This window comes from Vulpes lagopus, chromosome 19, assembly GCF_018345385.1.
Source record: "Vulpes lagopus strain Blue_001 chromosome 19, ASM1834538v1, whole genome shotgun sequence".
Lineage (NCBI taxonomy): Eukaryota > Metazoa > Chordata > Mammalia > Carnivora > Canidae > Vulpes > Vulpes lagopus.
In genome coordinates, this window is record NC_054842.1 from 20,482,715 (window position 1) to 20,504,642 (window position 21,928).

Here is a 21,928-nt window from a genome sequence, read left to right on the forward strand (position 1 = left end):
ACTAATTCAGCCCACTATTATGTGGACAATTTATTTTTAACATTTTATTTATTTGAGAAAGAGATGGGGAGAGAGTGCAGGTACAGGGATGCAAGGCGGGTTGGGGAGGGGGCAGAGAGGGAGGGGAAAGGGACAAGCAGACTCTGTGCTGAGTGTATGTGGAGCCGACCTATGGGGCTTGATCTCACTACATTGATATCATGACCTGAGCCAAAATCAAGTGTCAGCTGCTTAATGGACTGAGCCATATGTGGACAATTTCTGGGTTATATATGTAGGAATGAAATTGCTGGTTCATAGAGGATGTGTTTTTTCCATTTTACCAGATTCTCTTTGCTTCCAGTGTTGCTTTTGAGAAGCTAGGAGCCATTATGATTCTTGATGCTTTGGATGTGGAAGCTTTTGCAGGCTCTTTTCTTTGTCCCCAGTGTTCTGAAATTTCACAGTGGTGTATCAAATTAGTTTTCATCCGTGGTAGTGGGTACTCAGTGGGCTCTTTCAATATGGAAATGTGTGTTCTTCAGTTCTGAATTATTTTCTTGAGGCTTTCCCTTCTCTATGTTCTTATTCTTTCTGGATCTCTTCTGGATGCTAGACCTTCTGGATGAGTCCTCTAATTTTTAAATTTCTCTTGTTATTTTATCTCTTATATTTTGTTTCACTGAGTTTTCTTCATCTTTATATTCCAGCCTTTCTATTGAGTTTTCATTTCTTAGTAACTTGTTATTTCATGGATACCCCATTTTATCCCCCTTTTAGTAAATATTGGGTAGTGTTTTTGTTTTCTTTGCATAGTCTTTTCCCTCTAAAGTGCTTTTTTCTGATTTTTGGTGTCTCATTTCCTCAAGTATCTGGTATTCCTTGGTTATCTTTTCTTAATTAAGAATGGAGAACGAAAAAGCTAATTGAAAGCTCTAAGTGTGAGAATAGGGTTTATGACTTGGAGCTTCACTATAAAGTGATCTGGTGGGGCATTTGTTGGAGGAACCCTAGATATTAGTATATTTAGGAATTTTCCTTTTTCACTGCCAGATTCTTCTGCCTAAAGGTTAAAGACCCGGCTGCCAATATTTTGAGAGTAGAAGGAGTGTGTCACTTAACTGCCCCCTGTTTTCACTATGGAACTCAAACTCAAGCATACTCTGTTTCACCCTCTCCAGAGATTGCACCATTAGTCTTCTGTTGGTGTGGGGGAGGTGTAGTTGCTCAGCAGCATAGAATGGGAGAGATCTAGAGGGAGTGGGAAGAATCACGGCTTTAGTTGATCTGTAAAGTTATAAAATATCAAAAGGTCAACATTTAAGGGCAGGGGATGTAGTGAAGGAAAATCAGACTGGCTTTTGGTGGATAAAATATCCACCATGACAACAGTCTTTTTTTTGTAATCAAAGCCCAATACGTTTGTCTTAATAGAATAACCTTTAATTTCTTTAAGGTAGCTTAATTTACCACAGGATGATACATATACTCAAACTTAGAATAATTTCCCCTTAGTAAACATTGAATATATTCCTTAATAAAGAATTATGGTGGTAAAGGAAATTTTTCAGTTTTTCATGTTCCAGTGTGTTTATCGTTACTTCATTTTCCTTTCAACCTAATGCTTTATGGAGATTTTATTTAATACTTACAGATATTTCAGGTAGGGTACCTTTAACAAATCATTTTACAGATTTTAGGTTGTTTACGAAAACTATAATAAGAGTTCTCAAAAACTTATACACGCATACCTCATTTTATTGTGCTTTATTGATACCGTGTTTTTTACAGATTTAAGGTTTGTGGTGACCCTATGTTGAGTTGAGCAAGTCTGTTGGTGCCATTTTTTCCAATAGTGTTTGCTCATTTTGTGTCTGTGTGTCACATTTTGGTAATTTTTGCAGTAGTTCACACTTTTTCATTATTATTTTTGTTATGTTGATGTATGATCAGTCGCCTTTGATATTACTATTGTAATTGTTTTGGGACATCGTGAACCATGCCCATATAAGACAGTGAGCTTAACTGATAAATGTTGTGTCAGTTCTGACTGCTTTACCAACAGACTGTTCCCCCATCTCTCATTCTCCCCTCAGACTTCTCTATTCTCTGAGACACAGCAATATTGAAATTAGGCCACTTAATAACCCTCTGGTAGCCTTTAAGTGTTCAAGTGATTGGAAGAGTTGCACATCTCTCATTTTTAAATCAAAAGCTAGAAATGATTAAGCTTAGTGAGGAAGCCATGTTGGAAGGCAAGATAGGCTGGCTGAAAGCTAGATCTCTTGCAGCAGTTAACCAAATTGTGAATGCAAAGAAAAGTTCTTGAGGGAAATTAAAAGTGCTGCTTCAGTGAACACACAAATGAAAAGAAAGCAAAACAGCCTTATTGCTGATATGGAGAAGGTTTTAGTGGCCTGAACAGGTGATCAAAGCAGCCACACAACATTCATTTAAGCCAGCCACAACATTCCCTAATCCAGAGGAAGGCCCTAACTCTTTTCAATTCTGTGAAGGCTGGGAAAGGTGAGGAAGTTGAAGAAAAGTTTGAAGCCAGCAGATGTGGGTTCAGGAAGTTTAAGAATCTATTTCCAAAAAAAAAAAAAAAAAAGAATCTATTTCCATAACACTAAAGTGGAAAGGGAAGTATCAAGTGTGGTTATAGAAGCTGCAGCAAATATCCAGAGGATCTAGCTAAGATACCTAATGAAGGTGGTGACATTAAACAGCTTTTCAGTGTAATTGAAGCAGTCTTATGTTGGAAGAAGATGCCATCTTGAACTTTTTATAGCTAGAGAAAAGAAGTCAGTGCCTGGCTTCAAAGTTTCAAAGGACAAATTGACTCTCTTGTTAGGAGCTAATGCAGCTGGGGCTTTTAAGTTGAAGCCAGTGCTCACTGACCATTCTGAAAATCCTTGGGCCCTTAAGAATTATGTTAAATTTACTCTGCCTGTACTCTGTAAGTGGGAAAACAAAGCTTGGATGATAGCATGGTTTACTGAGTATTTTAAGTCCACTGTTGAAATCTACTACTCAGAAAAGAAAGAGTCCTTTCAAAATATTATTATTCATTGACAGTGCAGCTGATTACCCAAGAGCTCTGATGAAAATGTACAACAAAATTAATGTTTTTGTTTTTGTTTTAAAGATTTTATTTATTCATGAGAGACACACAGAGAGAGGCAGACACACAGCGGAACTCGATCCCAGAACCAGAATCACGCCCTGAGCCAAAGACACCCAACCGCTGAGCCACCCAGGCATCCCAAGATTAATGCTTTTATGCCTGCTAATACAACATCCATTCTGCAGCCCATGGATCAAGGAGTCATTTTGACTTCCAAGTCCTACTATTTAAGAAATACATCTTGTAAGCCAAAGCTGCCATAGATAATGATTCTTCTGATGTATCTGGGCAGAGTAAGTTGAAACCTTATGGAAAGAATTCACCATTCTTGATGGCATTAAGAACATTCACGATTCATGGGAATAGGTCAAAATGTCAGTATTAACAAGATTTTGGAAGAAGTTGATTCCAAACCTCATGGATGCCTTTGAGCAGTTCAAGATCAGTGGGGAAAGTAATAGCGGATGTGGTAGAAATAGCAAGAGAACTAGAGTTAGAAGTGGAGTGAGCCTGAAGATGTGGCTGAATTGCTACAATCTCATGATAAGTTTTTTTTTTTTTTAAGACTTATTCATTCATTTGAGAGAGAGAGAACACGACGACAAGGGAGCGGCAGAAGGAGAAGCAGATTCCCCGTTGAGCAGGAAGCTCAATTGGGGCCAGATCCCAGGACCTGAGATTATGACGTGAGCTGAAGACAGATGCTTAACCAACTAAGCCACCCAGGTGCCTCTCATGCTGCAACTTTAACAGATGAGAATTTGCTTCTTGTGAATGAGCAAAGAAAGTGGCTTCTTTTTCTTTTTTTTAAGATTTTATTTATTCATGAGAGACACAGAATGAGAGGCAGAGACACAGGCAGAGGGAGAAGCAGGCTCCCTGCCAGAAGCCTGATGCAGGACTTGATCCCAGGAGCCTGGGATCAGGACCAGAGCCAAAGACAGACATTCATTCCTTGAACCACGCAGGCGCCTCAAGAAAGTAGTTTGTTTATTTTAAAGATTTTATTTATTTATTCATGAGAGACTGGGAGGGGGGCAGAGACACAGGCAGAGGGAGAAGCAGGCTCCCAGTGGAGAGCCCGATGTGGGACCCTGATCTCCAGGATTACAACCTGAGCCAAAGGCAGACACACCCAACCATAAGCCACCTAGGCACCCCAAGAAAGTAGTTTCTTGAGATAGAATCTACTTCTGTAATAATGTTGTGAAGACTTGAAATAACAACAAAGGATTTAGAGTATCACATAAAGTGAACTAATAAAAGCTGCAAGGAGGTGCCTGGCTGGCTCAGTTAGAAGAGTGTGACTCTTGATCTCATGGTTGTGGGTTTGTGCCCCATGTTGGGTGTAGATTACTAAAAAAAAAAAAAAATAGACTTTTAAAAAGCAGCAAGGTTTGAGAGGATTGACTCCAACTTCTCTCTTTCTCTCTCTCTCTCTCTCTTTTTTTTTTTTTTAAAGTGAGCTCTATACCCAGTGTAAGGGCTTGAACTCATGAACCTGAGATCAAGAATTGCATGCCTTACCAACTGAGCCAGCCAGGTGCCCCAGATTGACTCCAATTTTTTAAAGAAGTACTGCTGTGGGTAAAATGCTGTTGTACAGTATCATGTGCTACAGAGAAATTATTTGTGAAAGGAAGAGTCGTTTGATGTGGTATACTTCATTGTTCTGTCTTAAGAAACTGCCCCAGCTACCCCAGCCTTCAGTAGCCACCACCCCGACCAGGCAGCAGGCATCAACAGCGAAGCAGTCCCCTCCACCAGCAAGAAGATTACAACTCCCTGAAAACTCAAGTGGTGGTTAGCACTTTTTAATCAGTAAAGTATTTTTTAATTCAGGTGTGTACGTTTTTTAGACCTGATGCTATTGCACACTTAATAGACCAGTATGAAAGGGAGGTACATGCAAAGTGATGTCCAAACGCTGAAGGAGCCAGAAGACTGGGGGAACAAAAAGCCAAGAAGTCAAGCTTGACAAAAAATGGTTTATTAAAAAGGGACTTGCAGACAGAAGTGTGTCTTGGGTAGCTACAAGTAGATGTCTGCAACCCCATCTCCCATAAGACCTGCTTTTACAGGGATGCCTGGGTGGCTCAGTGGATGAGCATCTGCCTTTGGCTCGGGGCATGATCCCGTGGTCCCAGGATTGAGTTCTGCATCGGGCTCCCTGTGTGGAGCCTGCTTCTCCCTCTGCCTGTGTGTGTCTCTGCCTCTCTTTCTGTGTCTCTCATGAATAAATACATAAAATCTTTAAAAAAATAAGTTAAACAGAAGGAATGTGGGGGCAGGGGTGGGAAACTCTGCTTAAGAAGGCTTCTGGTCACAGAGCAGTCATCATGGTGGATTTGTCCAAGATGGTGTTAGTTTGGCTCACACACTCCACCCCTCAAATCTGGCTCTTAAAATCTCCCATGCCCCCACCTCTTCTGCAGTAGTCCCTGAGCCATCAGAGAGCGGGTCTTGGCAATAGGGTCCTTTGCCATACTGTGTTCAAATTGAAGGCATAAACCACAGCAGCAGTACAGATAGCAGCAGAGACCTATCAAAAGGGGAGCAAACCGCATATCCAGCATGAATCCCGTTGTAAACCATCCACATGTATCCATGTCCATTGTAGGAAAGGGTTTCCTTTACCATAACAAGAGAAGCAGCAGGCTTAAAGGATAAAAGAATAAATTGCTTAGTAGGCACTTCTCTGGGGGAGATCCTCTCCCTCTATTGATGATGGTAGTGCCTTTGACCTTTGTCAGGAGAACAGAGCTGGCCTGAGGTACATGAGCAGTTGCAACACACCAGACATGTTACCGGGGCCAAATGCCTGTCTGTAGATGTAAATTAAAGGTGGTGCAAACAACCATGTTACGTAAGCAACTATAATGCCTTTCAACATGGATGCTTGTCTGGAATGTGTATGTGTTGGCCCCAACTCCAGCAAGAACAATGGGGACCACCTTAGCCCTCTGGGACATTTTTCACTCTGGCAAGAAATAGCCTATTATTTTGGGGGAAGTTACTATTCTAATCCTGTTTAATCCCTTCTCCCAAGAGGATGGGCTGAGGAGCTTGGAACCACAGTTGTCCTGGCCTGCTATTAACTCAGTAACCAGGGTCTCAGCCTCGTTTTCTGGATGGCAATAGTCCTAAGCATGCTGGTTTGTTTGTTTGTTTTTTTAAAGATTTTATCTATTCATGAGAGACGCAGAGGGAGAAGCAGGCTTCCTGCAGAGAGCCCGATGTGGGACTCGATCCTGGGTCTCCAGGATCATGCCCTGGGCTGAAGGTGGTGCTAAACTGCTGAGCCTCCCAGTATGCCCGGCATACTGGTTTTGGTACCTTAACCACACATTTGGGGTGGTGCCACAGATGGTCTCAGTGGAACTTAACAAGTGTATGGCTTCTGGCAAGAGTTGTCTATCTGTGCAACTATGATGCCTGTAAGAGAGCTCTGAGTTGAGCTTTAAGAATGCCATTCTTCTTTCCGGTTAGGCTGGTGGCCTGGATTAAAGGGTAAATGAAACCACCCATGTATGTCCTCGCACCACATCCAATGAAATGTGTTTCCCTATCACAATCTATCCTTTGAGGATATCTGAAGATGACACTAAGTTTTTCTAGGGCGTGGATGCTGGCATTTTGATTGGCTCTCACAGAGAAGGGCTTGGTTGAGCCCTGGCTGTATCCATACAAGTTATAGTGTTCTTTTTACCTTGACTCATGGGTAGAGGGCCAGTATAATCAATTTGGCAGTCCAAAACCAGATGGATTGCATGATGTATGTGTCTTGTGTGTGGAACTACAAGACCACTTACCTAGGTCTCAAATGGGAGCAGATCAGGCAATTGCTGATGCTGCTAAGATGTCAGTATAGCACAGGGGCATGCCAGTTCCCTTCGTTATATTTCAACCAACCTTAGCATTGCAATGCCCACTGTGCTTATAAAAGCATGCAGCCAATTCTGAACTTTGCATGGAGGTAAGGGCCCTGATTTTTGCTAAGGTGTCTGCCTCAGTATTCCCAGTGGGTGAGACACGCCTATGCCTGAGACATGGAAAACAGTATGGGAGGCAGCAGGGTCCTATATTTCATATATTCTTCCATAATTTTCCCCATAGTGGTTTCTGTAAAACTTCCCAATCATCCCAAGCCCATTGGGCCCTTATGGACAGCCTAACTATCCATGTAGAGTGTAAGAGGTCAGGGTTCATACATACATACCATCTAGGCAAATGCCCGTTGGCTGCTTTTATTATCTGCAGCCTCAAACCAGAAGGAATAGTAAAGAAAGCATTGTGGAGGGTGCCTGGGTGGCTCAGTCAGTTCAGCACTGACTCTTGGTTACAGCTCAGATCATGATCTCAGGGTTGTGGGGATCGAGTCCTACATCGGGCTCCATGCTCAGCAGGGAGTCTGCCTGAGATTCTCTCTCCTCCTCCCTTTGCTGCTCCCCTGACTTGTGTACTTGCTTGCTCTCTCTTTCTCTCAAATAAATAAATAAAATCTTAAAAAAAAAAAGTATCGGCTAAATCCAAAACCACATGGTAAGAGCCAACACCATGTACCATCTGTTCAGTAATTTGGGTAATATTAGGGACAGACTTATTTAGTTCTCTACAACCCATGGTCATTCTCCAGGTGCCATCCGGTTTCTTCACATGCCATACAGCACTATTAGTGGGATTTTGTGTTGGTCTGATTATTTGTACTCTTGGTAATTCCCATATAGTGGCAGATATTTCCTTGAATCCTCCTAACAACCAGTATTGCTTTACAATTATAACCTGAGGAAGGGGTAACATAGGATCCCAATTTCCATTTCCCCTTAAAGAGAGTTCTAATTACTTTAAATCAAAAGTAAATTCTCCTACAGAACTTTGTAGTATTTTTTCCCCCAGAAGAATATCTATGATTAATATATTCTCCAGTTTTGGAGAAATGAAAACCTTACAAGGTGCTTTTATTCTCAAGCATGCTGTTGTGCATTTCACCCTTAAGCTTTTCCCTCGGTAACTATTGGTGGCTGCCCCGGTGCCTGAATGCCATTCTGGATTGCCATGAGTTAGGGTGCATTCTGCTCTGGTATCCACTAAGGCCATGGTTTTTTGCTTATTTTTATGGTGTCCAGTAAATTGTGAACTGTATGTGGGGCCTCCAGGTGCCCCCTATGGCTCTCACATGGAAGCAACGTTGGTCCCAACCCTGGTCTTTCAGGCGAGGGAGTACCTGGCCCTGGTAAGAAGTCACTTGTGGCTGAGGTTTTTTTCTTCTAGGGGAGGCATGGAGGACAGTGGCCTAAATTGCTGAGCAGAAGTAAACTTCTATAAAGCCACTAGAATAGCATTTAGTTGGCTGGTTGTCTTTTCTCTGTTTATGCCCACTGCCAGCATGTCATGCTATATTTGCTTTTGGGTTACCCTAATGTCACCTTTGTTTTAGATTAACCTTCCTATTTGTAATAGTTTTAATTACATATATGATTTAAAATTCTTAAACCTCAGAAACATTAATTTCTAGTAAAAACTAAGCAGTGGGGAACGGTTACACCAGCATTCTTCACTTAGCAAAACTTTAAAGTTCCAAAGCACCAAGAAGATTTGGGAAGCTAGTTAAAAAGTTTACCTAAAACTTTTAATTTATTCAGTCTGTGTGTTCCTAACAATTATGTTTAGATGACCTCTGAAAATTTCATGAAACCTCAAACAAAGTCAACCAGCATTCTAAGTTATTTTTGCTGACAAATTGGAATAGATAGACATGAACTTAACGGGTAAATTTGATGCTTGGAATTGTATTTGATGTTGATAACTCTGAAGACATGCTTGTTTTAATTAAACCAACAAACTCAGAACTTTAAGAAAGATTATCTTAGATCACATGAACTTAAAAGACATTTGGGTTAATTTTTATTATATATGAGAATTTAAATTGTATAAGCACTTTTTTATGCCAATTAAGTAGAGCCTTTTTTAAAAAACAAATTTTAGCAGTACCATCCAGAAGTAGAAAATATTATATAACTATAACACATACTTACAGACACACATAAACATTCAGATACAGAGACTTTATAGCTTCTGTTTTAATATTACTGCCATGAAATAGGTACAAAACTCACTCATAAATGTTGGATCTAAATTTGTTTTTTTGGTGTGTGGAATAAGGTAAACTGTCTAGGTGACTTAAGCTTTTTCCACTTATATTTGGGGAATACATTTAAGATTTATATGTCCTTTTAACAGAAAACCAATTCTAATTTTTCACCAGCTTATGATTAATATTTACCCCATTTTAATATAAATTCATTTTAATCTTAGCCAGCTTGACCACACATAAAATTCCTCTCCATATATTCCTTTTCCACAAACCTTATACAACAACTTCTGATTTTGTCTTTTTTTTTTTTCCCCCTCTTCAGACCACCAGATGCTCTTTAGGACATTACTTTTTATTTCTCAATAAAAAAGCATCTCCATTTTTCATACCTTCTATGGAAAACACCTCCTACTTCCCTGGCGTACAGAGCTGTTTCCCATGAGTTCCATGGTTTAGCATCCCACGCTGGCTTCAAGTGATGGCTGTAATCTGAGGTTGCCACATTTTATGTTCCCCCTGTGTGCACAAAGTGACAGACCCACTGAGGTCTCAATTTGTGCATCCTTAGTTTAGATAGTACCTACCAAGTTAGAAGCCAAAAGGGATGTGGCTAGTCTCCTGTCCTCCATTTGTAATTCTTTCTTCAACTGCCTTTCTTCATTTCTGCCACTAGCCAGGTGTTGGTGTCCACTTGAAGGGCCCACAGGAGCAGCCAGCCCACCATAGCCACTGCTTGGCAGCCTTCCTTATCCCAATGGGTCATGCGACTTTGTAGTAGTGCTGTAATCCATTTGGCATTTCCCCGGGTGTCCCCGTCCTCATGCAGCAATCCACAGGCATCAAGCAACCAGATTCTGCCTTCCTACATTGATGTAGTCTGCTACCCCAGGGTTCCCCCAACTGAAGCTTTATTCCCTTGCCCATTCTTCAGTCTGTGGGCTCCGCCTGCTTGGCTCACCAATTGTTCTGTGAATGGGAGGTGTATGCAAAATAATCTTCAAAGGCCAAAGGAGCCATTAAAGACTGAAGAAAAAGGCCAAATCCAGCTTGACAGAAAAGTGATTCATTAAAGGGGCTTCTGGACAAAAGTCTCTCTTGGGCAGCTGCAGGACAAGTAGATCTCTGCAACCCCCACCTCCTAGAAGACCTGCTTTTACGACCCTAGAGGCTAGGAGTACACGCTGGGAGACCACCTAGGAAGGTATGTTTGAGAATCAGAGTCCTATTTCCAGAGCAGATCAAAGACGTTATGCCCCAGGGGGTATGCTTAAGGGTGTGACTGAACAAAAAGAAAGAGGGGGGGGGGGCAGCCCGAGAGGCTCAGCGGTTTAGCGCCGCCTGCAGCCCAGGGCCTGATCCTGGAGACCTGGGATCCAGTCCATCGAGTCCCGCATCAGGCTCCCTGCAAGGAGCCTGCTTCTCCTTCTGCCTGTGTCTCTGCCCCTCTCTCTGTCTCTCATGAATAAATAAATAAAATATGAATGAATGAATGAATGGAAAGAAAGAAAGGAAAAGAAAAGCAGGGAAGACTGGGCTCTAAGACTTCAGATCAAAGTGGTCATGGCAGATTTATCCAAGACAGCATTTATCTCATTTATGCAATAGTGTAAACATAACTTTTACATGCACTGGGAAGCCAAAACTTTGAGACTGACTTTATTGTAATACTTTATTGCAAAGGTCTGGAACAGAACCAGCAATATCTCTGGGATATGTATGTATGTTTTATTGATACAGGATGTTATCCACATGATTTTATTTTTGGATATAGCTCACATTTAAATATGAAGATAGTTCCTGGGACTTACCTTATAAGCCTCTTCACTGTTGATTAAAATTCAAAGTGTTAATCTCCCCTTAATTCCCTTATCAACAAATGATTATTGAATACTTGCTGTGTACACAGTGGTTTCTCTCAAGGATGCAGGACCAGTTGAAGAGACAGAAATCACACAAATGCAACAAAGGGGGTGGCTCAGTGGTTTAGTGCCACCTTCAGCCTGGGGCCTGATTGTGGAAACCCGGGATCGAGTCCCGTGTCGGGCTCCCTGAATGGAGCCTGCTTCTCCCTCTGCATGTGTCTCTGCCTCTCTCTCTCTCTCTCTCTCATCTCTCATTAATAAATATTTTTAAAAAAATGAAACAAAGGAAAATGCATTTTAAAAGGATCACTCAGGCCAGAAGAAAACAAACTTGGACATCAATTATGAGATGATCTTATTCATTTCCTCATTCAGCAAACACTTCTTAAGGACTTCCAATGTATATAAGTCATTTTGTTAGTCCTCAGAGCTATAAAGACATTAGCCACAGTCTTGGCCCCCAGAGTTTACAGTCCAGCTTTTGAGGGGACAGATAAGGAAACATTGAAGTATAAGTATTATGTTTATAACATAATATAAACATTGATATTACTGGTACAAGGCACAGTAGAAGCAGAAAATTGGGAAGGGGATAATCAGGAGAGGATCCATAGAGTTGACATTTCTGTGAAATTTGAGGAGATTAGTCTTTTACCAGGTGTTTACTGAGCTAATTGCGTAGTTCAGGTGAAGATAACAAGCCAACAGAAATGAGGGAGGCAACGGATTAAGCAGGTGTTTCTGCAGCAGAGTGGCTGATTTTTGATAACTTTTCTTGGTCAGCAAGAACTCTGAAGATTGCCCAGGGAGATGACGATCAAGGGAAGAAAGCAAGGAGGACAAACAAGTGTGGGGAGGAAAGATAAATTTTGTTAGTTTGAAGTAGTTACATGACATTCACATATAAATGCCCAGTAAGTACTTGAAGCAAAAGCCTGGTGCTTGGGCCCAGACAGGACATAACAATTTTTGAGTCCCTTAAACAGACTCTGGAAATACTGGAAGTTGTATAGAATAAAGGCAGCAAAGTGACCCCAGGTTCTGTCTTCAGCTCTGATGGAGAAGAAAATGGAGCTACTTGTTGAAGCTTTTTTTTTTTTTTTGGTATATTTTTTTATTGGAGTTCAATTTGCCAACATATAGTAGAACACCCAGTGCTCATCCTGTCGAATGCCTCCTTGAAGCTACTTTTAAAATCAGCCTTTAACTCTCCAATTTCAGTACTAAGTTCTTGGACTCTGGTAACAGTTACTTTTTAAAAATGCCAAATAGTGTTATTGCCAAATTTTTTTTTTAAAGATTTTATTTATTTGAGAGAGAGAGAAGACAAGCAGGGAAGGGGGCAGCAGAGGGAGAGGGAAAAGCAGACTCCTGATGCAGGGCTCCAACCCAGTATCATGATCTGAGTTCAGGGCAGATTCTTAACCAACCAATCCGTTCAGGTGCCTTTCATTGCCAAACTTTATTTCTATTTAGAGGAAACATATTTTAATACCACTTTGTTCATTTACTATAACAGCTACCTTTTACTTTAAAGAAATTTAGTAAATGGAAATATGACTCTTATATGTAGTAAATAAGGAAACTTCTAGAAAGCCAACTTCTAAAGGACAAGAAAATACCAATTGGTACTGAGTTATCTAAAAAGAATAGTATTTATTGAGGTACAATTGAATTAACATTCTATTAATTTCAAGTATATGATGTAATGGTTCAATATAAGAGTAATTTCTTTTTAATCCCAGGAATGGAAGATTGTGAAACAATGGAAGATGTTTATATGGCTTCAGTGGAAACGGATAGAGGAGTAAAGGAACAGTTACATCTTTATGACACCAGAGGCTTACAGGAAGGCGTAGAGCTACCAAAGCATTATTTTTCCTTTGCTGATGGCTTTGTTCTTGTGTATAGTGTGAATAACCTTGAATCCTTTCAAAGAGTAGAGCTTCTGAAGAAAGAAATTGATAAGTTTAAAGACAAAAAGGAGGTAAGTGGGTTTGTTAAAAATGCTATGAATTATAATACTGTTTAAATCGTAGCATGGACTTTGGGGCAGTTACAATATTTAAAAAGCATTCAATTGTATTCAGTTTCTGTAACTGTCATGATATTTTTTTCTTAGCCCAGGAAATACAGGATTTAATGAATTCAGTTAGGACCAGTGTTTGACTTTCTGCTTTTGCTTGTTACCATTTGCAAGTTGAATTTTAATGACACTATATCTCAAGTACTACATAGTTCACTTCATATTCTTTGGGATCACGGTTTCCTAGAGTTCTCTTTGTCTCATTGGTTAAATAGGATTCTTGTTTTTGGCCTTAGTGGAAAATAAATTAATGAATATAAATACATATAAATAAATAGATTGGATTCTACTCATTTATCACTTAGAAATAAGATCCTTACCATGATCTGTAGTCTTAAATCATCTAGCCCATACCTATCCTTTTTGTCTTATTTTTATCATTTTGTTCCTCTGTCACTGTACTCCACGGACAGTGGTTCTACTTTTTGTTTTTTTACAACATGATTTGTTCCTTTTAAGTCTTTGTTAATTGCTGGTTCTCTCCCTGGAACTCTGATTGCAGCTGTTTCTACAGATCTTCACATGGTTGACACCATGTCATCTAGGAAACCATATAATATATTGGTTAGCAGCACTGGCTAGATATTCTTAACCTAGATTTTTATATTTTATTTATTATGTTAAACTTACTTTGAGATAATTGTAGGTTCACATACAATTTTAATAATAGAGATTCCTTACCCAGTTTCCCCAGTGTTGTACAAAGCTAGTATAATATAAAACCACCAAGATATTTATAGTCAAGACATAGAACAGTTCCATCATTGCAGGGATCCCTCCCATTATTCTTTTTTGCCACACCCACTTTCCTTCTATCCTCACCCTCTTAATCCCAACTAATCCGTTTTCCATTTCTAAACCTTGTCATTTCATGACTTAACATAAATGAACTCGTACAATGTGTAACCTTTTGGTATTAGCATTTTTCACTCAGCATAATTCTCTGGGGGGTCACCGAAGTTATTGCACGTATCAGTAGTTCATTCCTTTTTATTGCTGAGTAATATTCCATGGTATTTATGTATCAAAATTCATTTAACCATTCTTGTTGAAGGGCATCTGGGTTATTGATATTTTATTATTTTGAATACTTATTTCCTTTTTTTTTTTTAAACAATCTTTATTTTTTTTTTAATTTTTATTTATTTATGATAGTCAAAGAGAGAGAGAGAGAGAGAGGCAGAGACACAGGCAGAGGGAGAAGCAGGCTCCATGCACCGGGAGCCCGATGTGGGATTCGATCCCGGGTCTCCAGGATCGCGCCCTGGGCCAAAGGCAGGCGCCAAACCGCTGCGCCACCCAGGGATCCCGAATACTTATTTCCTATGTGAATAGATTACAATCATAAGGTTCAGTCTTATACAGAGGCAAGTAGTAGATGCGCTCCTCCGACCTGTTTTCCATTTTTCCCACCTAAACAGATAAATGCTGTTGTTATTTTCTAGGGGATCCATCTTATTCTCCATCCTGCCCATCCCCCCCCCAAAGTTGAAAGAGTGATTCAGTGAACACTCATATTTGATACTTGAATCTTGGTTCTGCTTCTCAACTTTCTGCCTGTTTCCTTAACCATAAAATAGGGATAATAATAGTACCTTTTTCGTATGATTGTTAGGGAGATTTAGGAAGCACATTCATTCAGCAAATGCTTATCCAACAACTACTACCTGCCTGGAATTGTTTTAGGTAAGGCACTGATAATAGACAACAAATGAATATCATGAAGAGTCAGATGCTATGTAGAAAAGTAGAGCCAGGGTGTGAGGGTACTATTCTCTGTAGGGCAATCTCGGAAGGCCTCCCTGATAAGGTGACTTTTAGCAGAGATTTGAAGGAAGTGATGGAGGGAGCCAAGCCCATGTGGAGGAGGAATGCTCTAGGTAGAGGGACTAGCTGGTGCAAGGATCAGGGGAAGTTTGTTTTACCATGTTCAGGAACAACAGGGAGGCCAAAATGGGCTACGAAGAGTATGGGGTAGGAGATGAGGACAACAGATTGATTTTGAGAACAGGAAAGACATGATCTAGCTTAGGTTGCATTTATTTATTTATTTTCGTGTTTGATTTAAAAAATTGAATAGGTAATGTTTGCACATGGTTCAGAAATAAAAATGACATAAAAAAGGACTATTGTGAGTTCTAGTTTCCACCCCTGTCCTCAACCACCAAGTTCTTTTATCTCAAGCGTACTATTCATTTATCTATTCATTGATTGATTGTAAATTCTGTGCCCAACATGGGGTTTAAACTCCTGACCCTCAGATCAAGAGTCATGATCTAACAGTTGAGCCAGCCAGGTGCCCCTCAAGCATGCTTTTTAAATATTATACTACTTGTGTCGGGCATCCTTCCAAAAGTTTTTCTATATAAATACAAGCAGATAGGTTCCCCACACACACTTGCTTTCTTACATCGAAAGTAGCATAGTGTTCTGCACCTTAATATTTTTCATATAATGTTTAGAGTCCTTTCCATAGCAGTACTCAGATCCCTTTTTTAAAAACTGGTGCATATTCATTGTGTAGGTGTATCTTACTTTAACCATTTCCAAATTGATGGACACTTGGGCTTATAGTAATGAGTGCTATTATGAACTATACTCCAATGAATAATCTTACACATTTATTATTTTGTACATTTTACAGTAGAGTTGTAAGATCAGCCAAAATGGGGTTCTTGAATCAAAGGATATATTGCCAAATTACCTTCCATAGCCATGGTATGAAAGTGCCTGTTTCTTTAGTCTTGACTACAGTGTGTGCTTATGGATTTTGTGAATCTTCTGGGTGAAAATGGTACTTCAGTAGTTTCATTTTCCTTTAATATGAATAAAGCTAAACATCTTTTGACTTGTATTAAAATGTTCACTTTGGCTGCTGTGTTGATAATAGACAACATAGTTGGGGGACAAGGTGAGAAGCAAGGAGTTTTGTGAAATGCTATGGCTCTGGAACACTTAAAACAGTTATCCTTTGAGGAGAAACCACTTTAAAAAGTAGGGAGTGATCAAACTGTGCCATGGTGCAGATCAGATAGGTCAGAAAAGCTGAGGAAAAAGACATGGCCAGCCTTTAGAAACTTGGGACGTCTTAAGAACTATTACAGTAAAACAGTGAGATGAAGTTTGGATGGCCTGGATAGAAGGTTTGTACACAGCAAAGATGACTCTTTGAAGGAATTTTGAGTCAAAAGAATATATTGTCTAATAAAAGGAAACGAGCTGGAGAAGGAAGTGTGAAAGAGGGTTTTTAGAAGAGAGCTAGTGTTTGCCTGCTAATGGCATGATTCAATAGGAGAAAATTGATGGGGAGAAAAATTGCTGGAGTGACAGTCTTGTCTGGGATAGAGGATGGGTTCTAGAAGATGGTAGATGTGGCGGATGCAGGTGAAAGTGTTGATTGTTTTCTTACTGAAATAGTATGGACATCAGCTGAGAGGTGGGGAGGAAGAGATGTTGGAGGTTGAGAGGGCCAAGGTAGGAGCTGTTAATACTTGGAGAACACCAACTCACTTTTAAAGTCCGTGGTTATGGGAGCCGGGTGGCTCAGTAGTTTAGCGCCTCCTGCCCAGGACGTGATCCTGGAGACCCAGGATCTAGTTCTACATCAGGCTCCCTGCATGGAGCCTGCTTCTCCCTCTGCCTGTGTCTCTGCCTCTGTGTGTGTCTCATGAATAAACAAAATCTTTAAATAAATAAATAAATAAATAAATAAATAAATAAAGAAAGAAATAAAGAGTGAGTGAGTGAGTGAGTGAGTGAGTGAGTCAGTCAGTCAGTCAGTCAGTCAGTCAGTCCGTCCGTGGTTATGGATTGGGACCAGCCAGCAGAGCTGCGTTTTTTTCCTCCATCTATATTAAATAAGGGTATAGACACAGTTCAGTTAATAAATTTAAGATGGAATGTTGACCAGGTGAATATAATGGGATGATGGCGGCAAGGTAATAAATTAAAAGAATCTGAACTGGCCCAGAAACTGAGGACAGGAGAGAGGCTGAAGGACAGTGATAAAAGTATGAGAGCCAGCGGGACTGTAAGTTCTTCTGGTGTTGAGGATTGTTGCAATCAGAATGTTAGGCATGAACTAGGAAGGTAGAAGTGGGAGTGGGATTCTGGAATTGAGACCATGGAGGGGAGCAATTATAATGGCAAGAGCTAGGATGTGTTCATGGGAGTGAATGGCCGAACAAGTCAGGAGGATGATCAAGGCTGTTTGGGAAAGGTCATCCATGTGGCTAGTGAAGTCATTAGGACTTATGATAAAAGTAGTGCGGTGGTGACCATGAGCCAGGTCTGTAATGAGTAGCAACAGAGTGGGGGGTGGGAAACAGGTAGTATAGGTTAATAGCACCAGCCTTCAATTTTAGCCTTCTTAGAGGACATTGTTGGAGACAGCATTGAGGGACAAGGACACCCCCTACATCCCTTGTGCCCACTGTGGTAGTGAGAATACAGAGCTGAGCCAGTTTCAGCTAGGAAAAGCGAAGGGAACATTCAAAAGCAGAGATAGGGATGTAAAAAGGAGATTTTGTTAAAGTGAAGGGACAACAGGGAGCGGTTTCTGCAACTGGATGGGAGATGGGAGATCAGAGATCAAAGAGATACATGTGAAGATGAAAATGTGGGTGATGAAGAGTAGCAGGAGGGCCTGTGGGGATAGATCCTGTTGAGAAATGAAGGAACAGAAGACTTGCCAAAAAGAGCTTAGGGGCCTGTTGTTCCATCCTACCTGGGAGGCATGGTCTAACTGGAACTCAGCTCAGTTTTAAGGCAAGAACACAGCAATGGCTTAAGTGTCCTAGTTCAAAGCTGCTCCTCAAGAGGTTCCTCCTCTAGCAGTTCTTACTGCCCTTCTACTTTCTGTAATTTTTATTGTCTACTTATATAGTCAAAGGCCTGAAAATTGGATATTCTCTCCTCCAGACCTCCCTTACTCCTGGGCTTTGACTGCCTTGTGACCGCTGTGTTCTGGTGGCCTGACACTGCACGGTGTGCAATAAACATTCAAGCTTAAGTGAATGATTGTCTTACCTTTAGTGTAAAATGCTATCGGTCCATAACATTCAACAGATATTAGTGCTTGCATTATGCACATGTCTGTGATCAGAATAATTCCTGTTCTCATAGAATTTAGATTCTAGAGGTAAACTCTCACGGCTCCAGGAATCTTGTTTTTTGAAGTATGTATTGCAGATTTCCCAAACAGCAGGTATAATAGCTACACTGAAATGCAGACACATTTCAAACTGTTATGTTTCTTAGATAGTAATTTCCCCAAGTCTAGCTTCTATTCATACTTGAGTAACTTCACCTACTGTTCATTTAAAATGTTTCCTAGTTAACAAGCTGTAGAGCATCTGCGTTTTTAATGAAAACGCATTCAGGAAGAGTGAGGTTAATGTCTTGCTAGTTTGGACTCAGGTCACATCTGAAGATCAGTTTTGAAGCAGTTTTATTCAATAGGACAATTTTCTTGATTTTTTTTTTCTCTTTTACCTAGGAACGGATGCTGGCAAAGCATAATCTTTTTTATTTTCCTTTTAGGTAGCAATTGTCGTATTAGGAAACAAAATCGACCTTTCTGAGCAGAGACAAGTGGATGCTGAGGTGGCACAGCAATGGGCGAGAAGTGAGAAAGTACGCCTGTGGGAGGTAACGGTTACAGATCGGAGAACTCTGATTGAGCCATTCACTCTCTTAGCCAGCAAACTTTCCCAGCCCCAGAGCAAATCAAGCTTTCCTTTGCCTGGGAGGAAAAACAAAGGGAATTCTAGCTCGGAGAACTAAAAATCAGTAATGCTACAACTGTTGAATAATGATTGCCTTTAAGTATCTGTGAGCATATTTAAAACAGGCCATTTGCATCACCTACCTTTGGTCCTTAGGAAACCTTTAAGGAGTAATTTAATGCACTTTAGGTTAGAATTAAATTATTTGGGCTAAATTTATTGTCTGATATGAAATAATATATTTGCCTTGTCATTGTTTGAAACTTATCCCTGAACTTAGTACCTTTGTTGTTTAAATTTGTTGTACTTGTCCGAACGGTAAAATAAAGTCTGGGTGGTATGCTGATATACCTATGAGTAGTAGAGCTCCATTACCCCCAACTTATTTCAGAAGCCATTGTTCTCTGTAACTTTATGCAACTTCTTAGCTCAAATATAACTTTGTGGGGTTTTTAAAAAGATTTATTTATTCATGAGACACACACACAGAGACAGAGAGGCAGAGACATAGGCAAAGGGAGAAGCAGGCTACTCATGTCAGGAGGCTGATGTGGAACTCGATCCCAGACCCTGGGATCATGCCCTGAGCCAAAGGCTGACACTCAACCGCTGAGCCACTTAGGTGTCCCTATAACTTTCTTTTTAAGAAGTTCATTAATTATCTAATGTCTAGAATTATAAAATGATATTTTTAGATCACTAACAGTAAACAGTTTAGGTGTTAAACTAAATTACAGCTCTTGGGAGACCTAGCTAAATAGAACAAAACCTATGATTTAGCTTTGTTCAAATTATATGTTTAGCATGACCCAGGGTAGCAGGTGGTGTAAGTATGTTCAAAGCTTTTGCTCTTTCTTTAGAAAACTACTAAGCACTTAAGGACACTTAAGCTTCCATTTTCAACAAGTATTACTTTACCTTCTCCAGTAGTTTTCTGGAGACACAGTCATGTGGAATAAAGTGTATCATAAAAATACTGGACTACAGGTTAGATATTGTAGTCTGTGCTGTAGTATTCTTTGAAGATTTTGGTAATATTCAAGCAGCGGGACTAATTGTGTTTTGCAGGTTAACAATACTGTAACTAATTTTAAAAGTAGGAAGCAAAGCTACTTAATGTTTTAATTGGCAACCCTGACCTGGGCCAAAATCAAGAGTCAGATGTTTAACTAACTGAGCCACCCAGGCACCCCTCAGCTACTTCTTTTTAAAAAAGTAAATTCTACCCCCAACTCATGACTCCAGGATTAAGAGTCTCTATCACTAGAGCCAGCTGCTGCCCTATAAACTGACTTCTTAAGTGGAATACTTTTAAAGCTACGTTCAGTGAATTTTAAAAAGTCAATTGGTTCATTTCTGGGAGGTGAAGAACTGCATAATATAAAACTTGTAAATCAGCTAGTGTTTCTCCTGTTTAATTGGCTGAAATTCCTCATCACAAATACATTTTTTTTTTGCCAGAAAATTATTCAGATAAGTCATTCCCTAGGGTTGATCCCAGTTTTTTCCTATGTATTTTTACACAGATGAATTCTTTTACAATGACTTAAAAAAAGTTTCTCTGGAGATATGCAGAGAAACAGAACTGGTGGATATATGTACACTTAGGTATTGCCAAACTGCCCTCTATGGGAGATGTCTTTTCTGAGATAACTCATAAGCAGAGTAGAAGAATACCAACCCTAACCTAGGTCCTTGATAATTATCATCTGTATTACTTGTAGGTTGTTCAGTAGCAAAGCCCTATTAAGTTTAGAAGAATCTGCGAACTACAAACACAGGCAGAAGAAAGTAATTGAATACAGCAGTGTTAGGTGCTTGTTTTAATATTGTTTATTAGCACAGTAACAAATGCAGACTTAAGTAGTCCACAACATATAACCAATCCACTGAGCAACTCCTATTCCACACCTTACAGTTAACAGCTTAAGGTATTTTACTACAGGTTTTCACAAGTCGTGATTCAAACCTCTTATCTTGTCACAATAAAGTAGATTGGCATATAAAATAAAATACATAACTACTCATTTCCTATATGGTGTCTTATAGCCACATATCCATTTTATATATATGAGATGACAGTCTCTAAAAACTGTTAAATATCAATGTTCCCTCCCAAGAAGGGAAAAGAAATCCCAATTTTTTTTGAACAAAAAAAAAAATTGTAGTCTTGGAAGGACTTTACATAAATGGCCATGGGTGTAACCTGTACAAAATTAAGCTATTTTAAATTTACAGACTACAAGCAACTGAACCCAAATGTCTATTCTCTGTACTACATTTCAGCTAATATTGCAGAACTAATGACAGTTTTTAAAGTTGCTATTACCAATTCTTCTGTCTACTGTAGCAAGATACCTTAAGTTACAACAAAATCTTAGGAAATAAGACTGAATAATATCTGTTATAGAAATACCCTACTCTTTACCAACTCCCACCCTCCCCCACCCCTTCAAAATCATAAGCAGCTCTCTCTGTGACAGACAAATAATGTAAGAATTGTGAAAACCCAATTTATGTAGCGTATCTCTTGGTCCACTGTCTGGCCATTCTGTCATGTTCTGCTCTGTTGGTCATATACTGAGTGGCAATACTTCCCACCAAAGGGTCAGCTGGAAGAAAAAAATGTAGATTACTTTGAGGAAAGGAAAAGACCGTTTCAAATTTTAGACAAAGTATTTGTGATCAAAACCAGTTTTGAAATGCCATTTTCCTGGGCACTTTTTCTTTCTAAAAGAGTGTGCAAGGGGAAAACTTAATAGAATGCTCAGGCTTTAGTACTAGTGTGGCTTCATCTCCTTAATTCATTCTATTTTTCTCCCAACCACCATCACCCAACTGGAGTGTTAAGTAAGTTCAATAAAAACTGGAATGTTCAAGGCTATGATGAACATCCAGCTGTGTTCACACTGACTGTTCCTTCAAGTCCTCTGGGCTGTTGCAATATAACACTATTTACCTCTACATTAGTTACCTAGAAAAAGCCAGGCTGCTAGGTCAAAACCAACAATTAGGTTGAAACCTAAATAGAATCTTTTATGGCAAATCTTTAAT

General features: G+C 39.8%; 2 protein-coding genes across 4 annotated transcripts in view; one reads left to right on the forward strand and one right to left on the reverse strand.

The window, feature by feature from the left end:
• Positions 1-19,222, forward strand: part of NKIRAS1 (NFKB inhibitor interacting Ras like 1) — a 31,281-nt gene extending 12,059 nt beyond the window's left edge. The window contains exons 1-3 of one of the 2 annotated variants that reach the window (XM_041733805.1): positions 3,782-3,832; positions 12,808-13,049; positions 18,690-19,222. In XM_041733805.1, the coding sequence (XP_041589739.1) occupies positions 3,808-3,832; positions 12,808-13,049; positions 18,690-18,932 (510 nt within the window). In that variant the 5' untranslated portion in view covers positions 3,782-3,807 and the 3' untranslated portion in view covers positions 18,933-19,222. Of the gene's footprint in view, positions 1-3,781; positions 3,833-12,807; positions 13,050-18,689 lie in introns of those variants that run through there. The other variant, XM_041733804.1, reaches the window with a different exon arrangement.
• A 1,470-nt stretch (positions 19,223-20,692) lies between these two features.
• The window catches only part of UBE2E1 (ubiquitin conjugating enzyme E2 E1), a 75,847-nt gene continuing 74,611 nt past the window's right edge, over positions 20,693-21,928 (reverse strand). For both annotated transcript variants that reach the window (XM_041733806.1, XM_041733807.1), the window contains one exon: positions 20,693-21,486. In XM_041733806.1, coding sequence (XP_041589740.1) covers positions 21,389-21,486 — 98 coding nt within the window. In that variant the 3' untranslated portion in view covers positions 20,693-21,388. The remainder of the gene's footprint in view (positions 21,487-21,928) is intronic.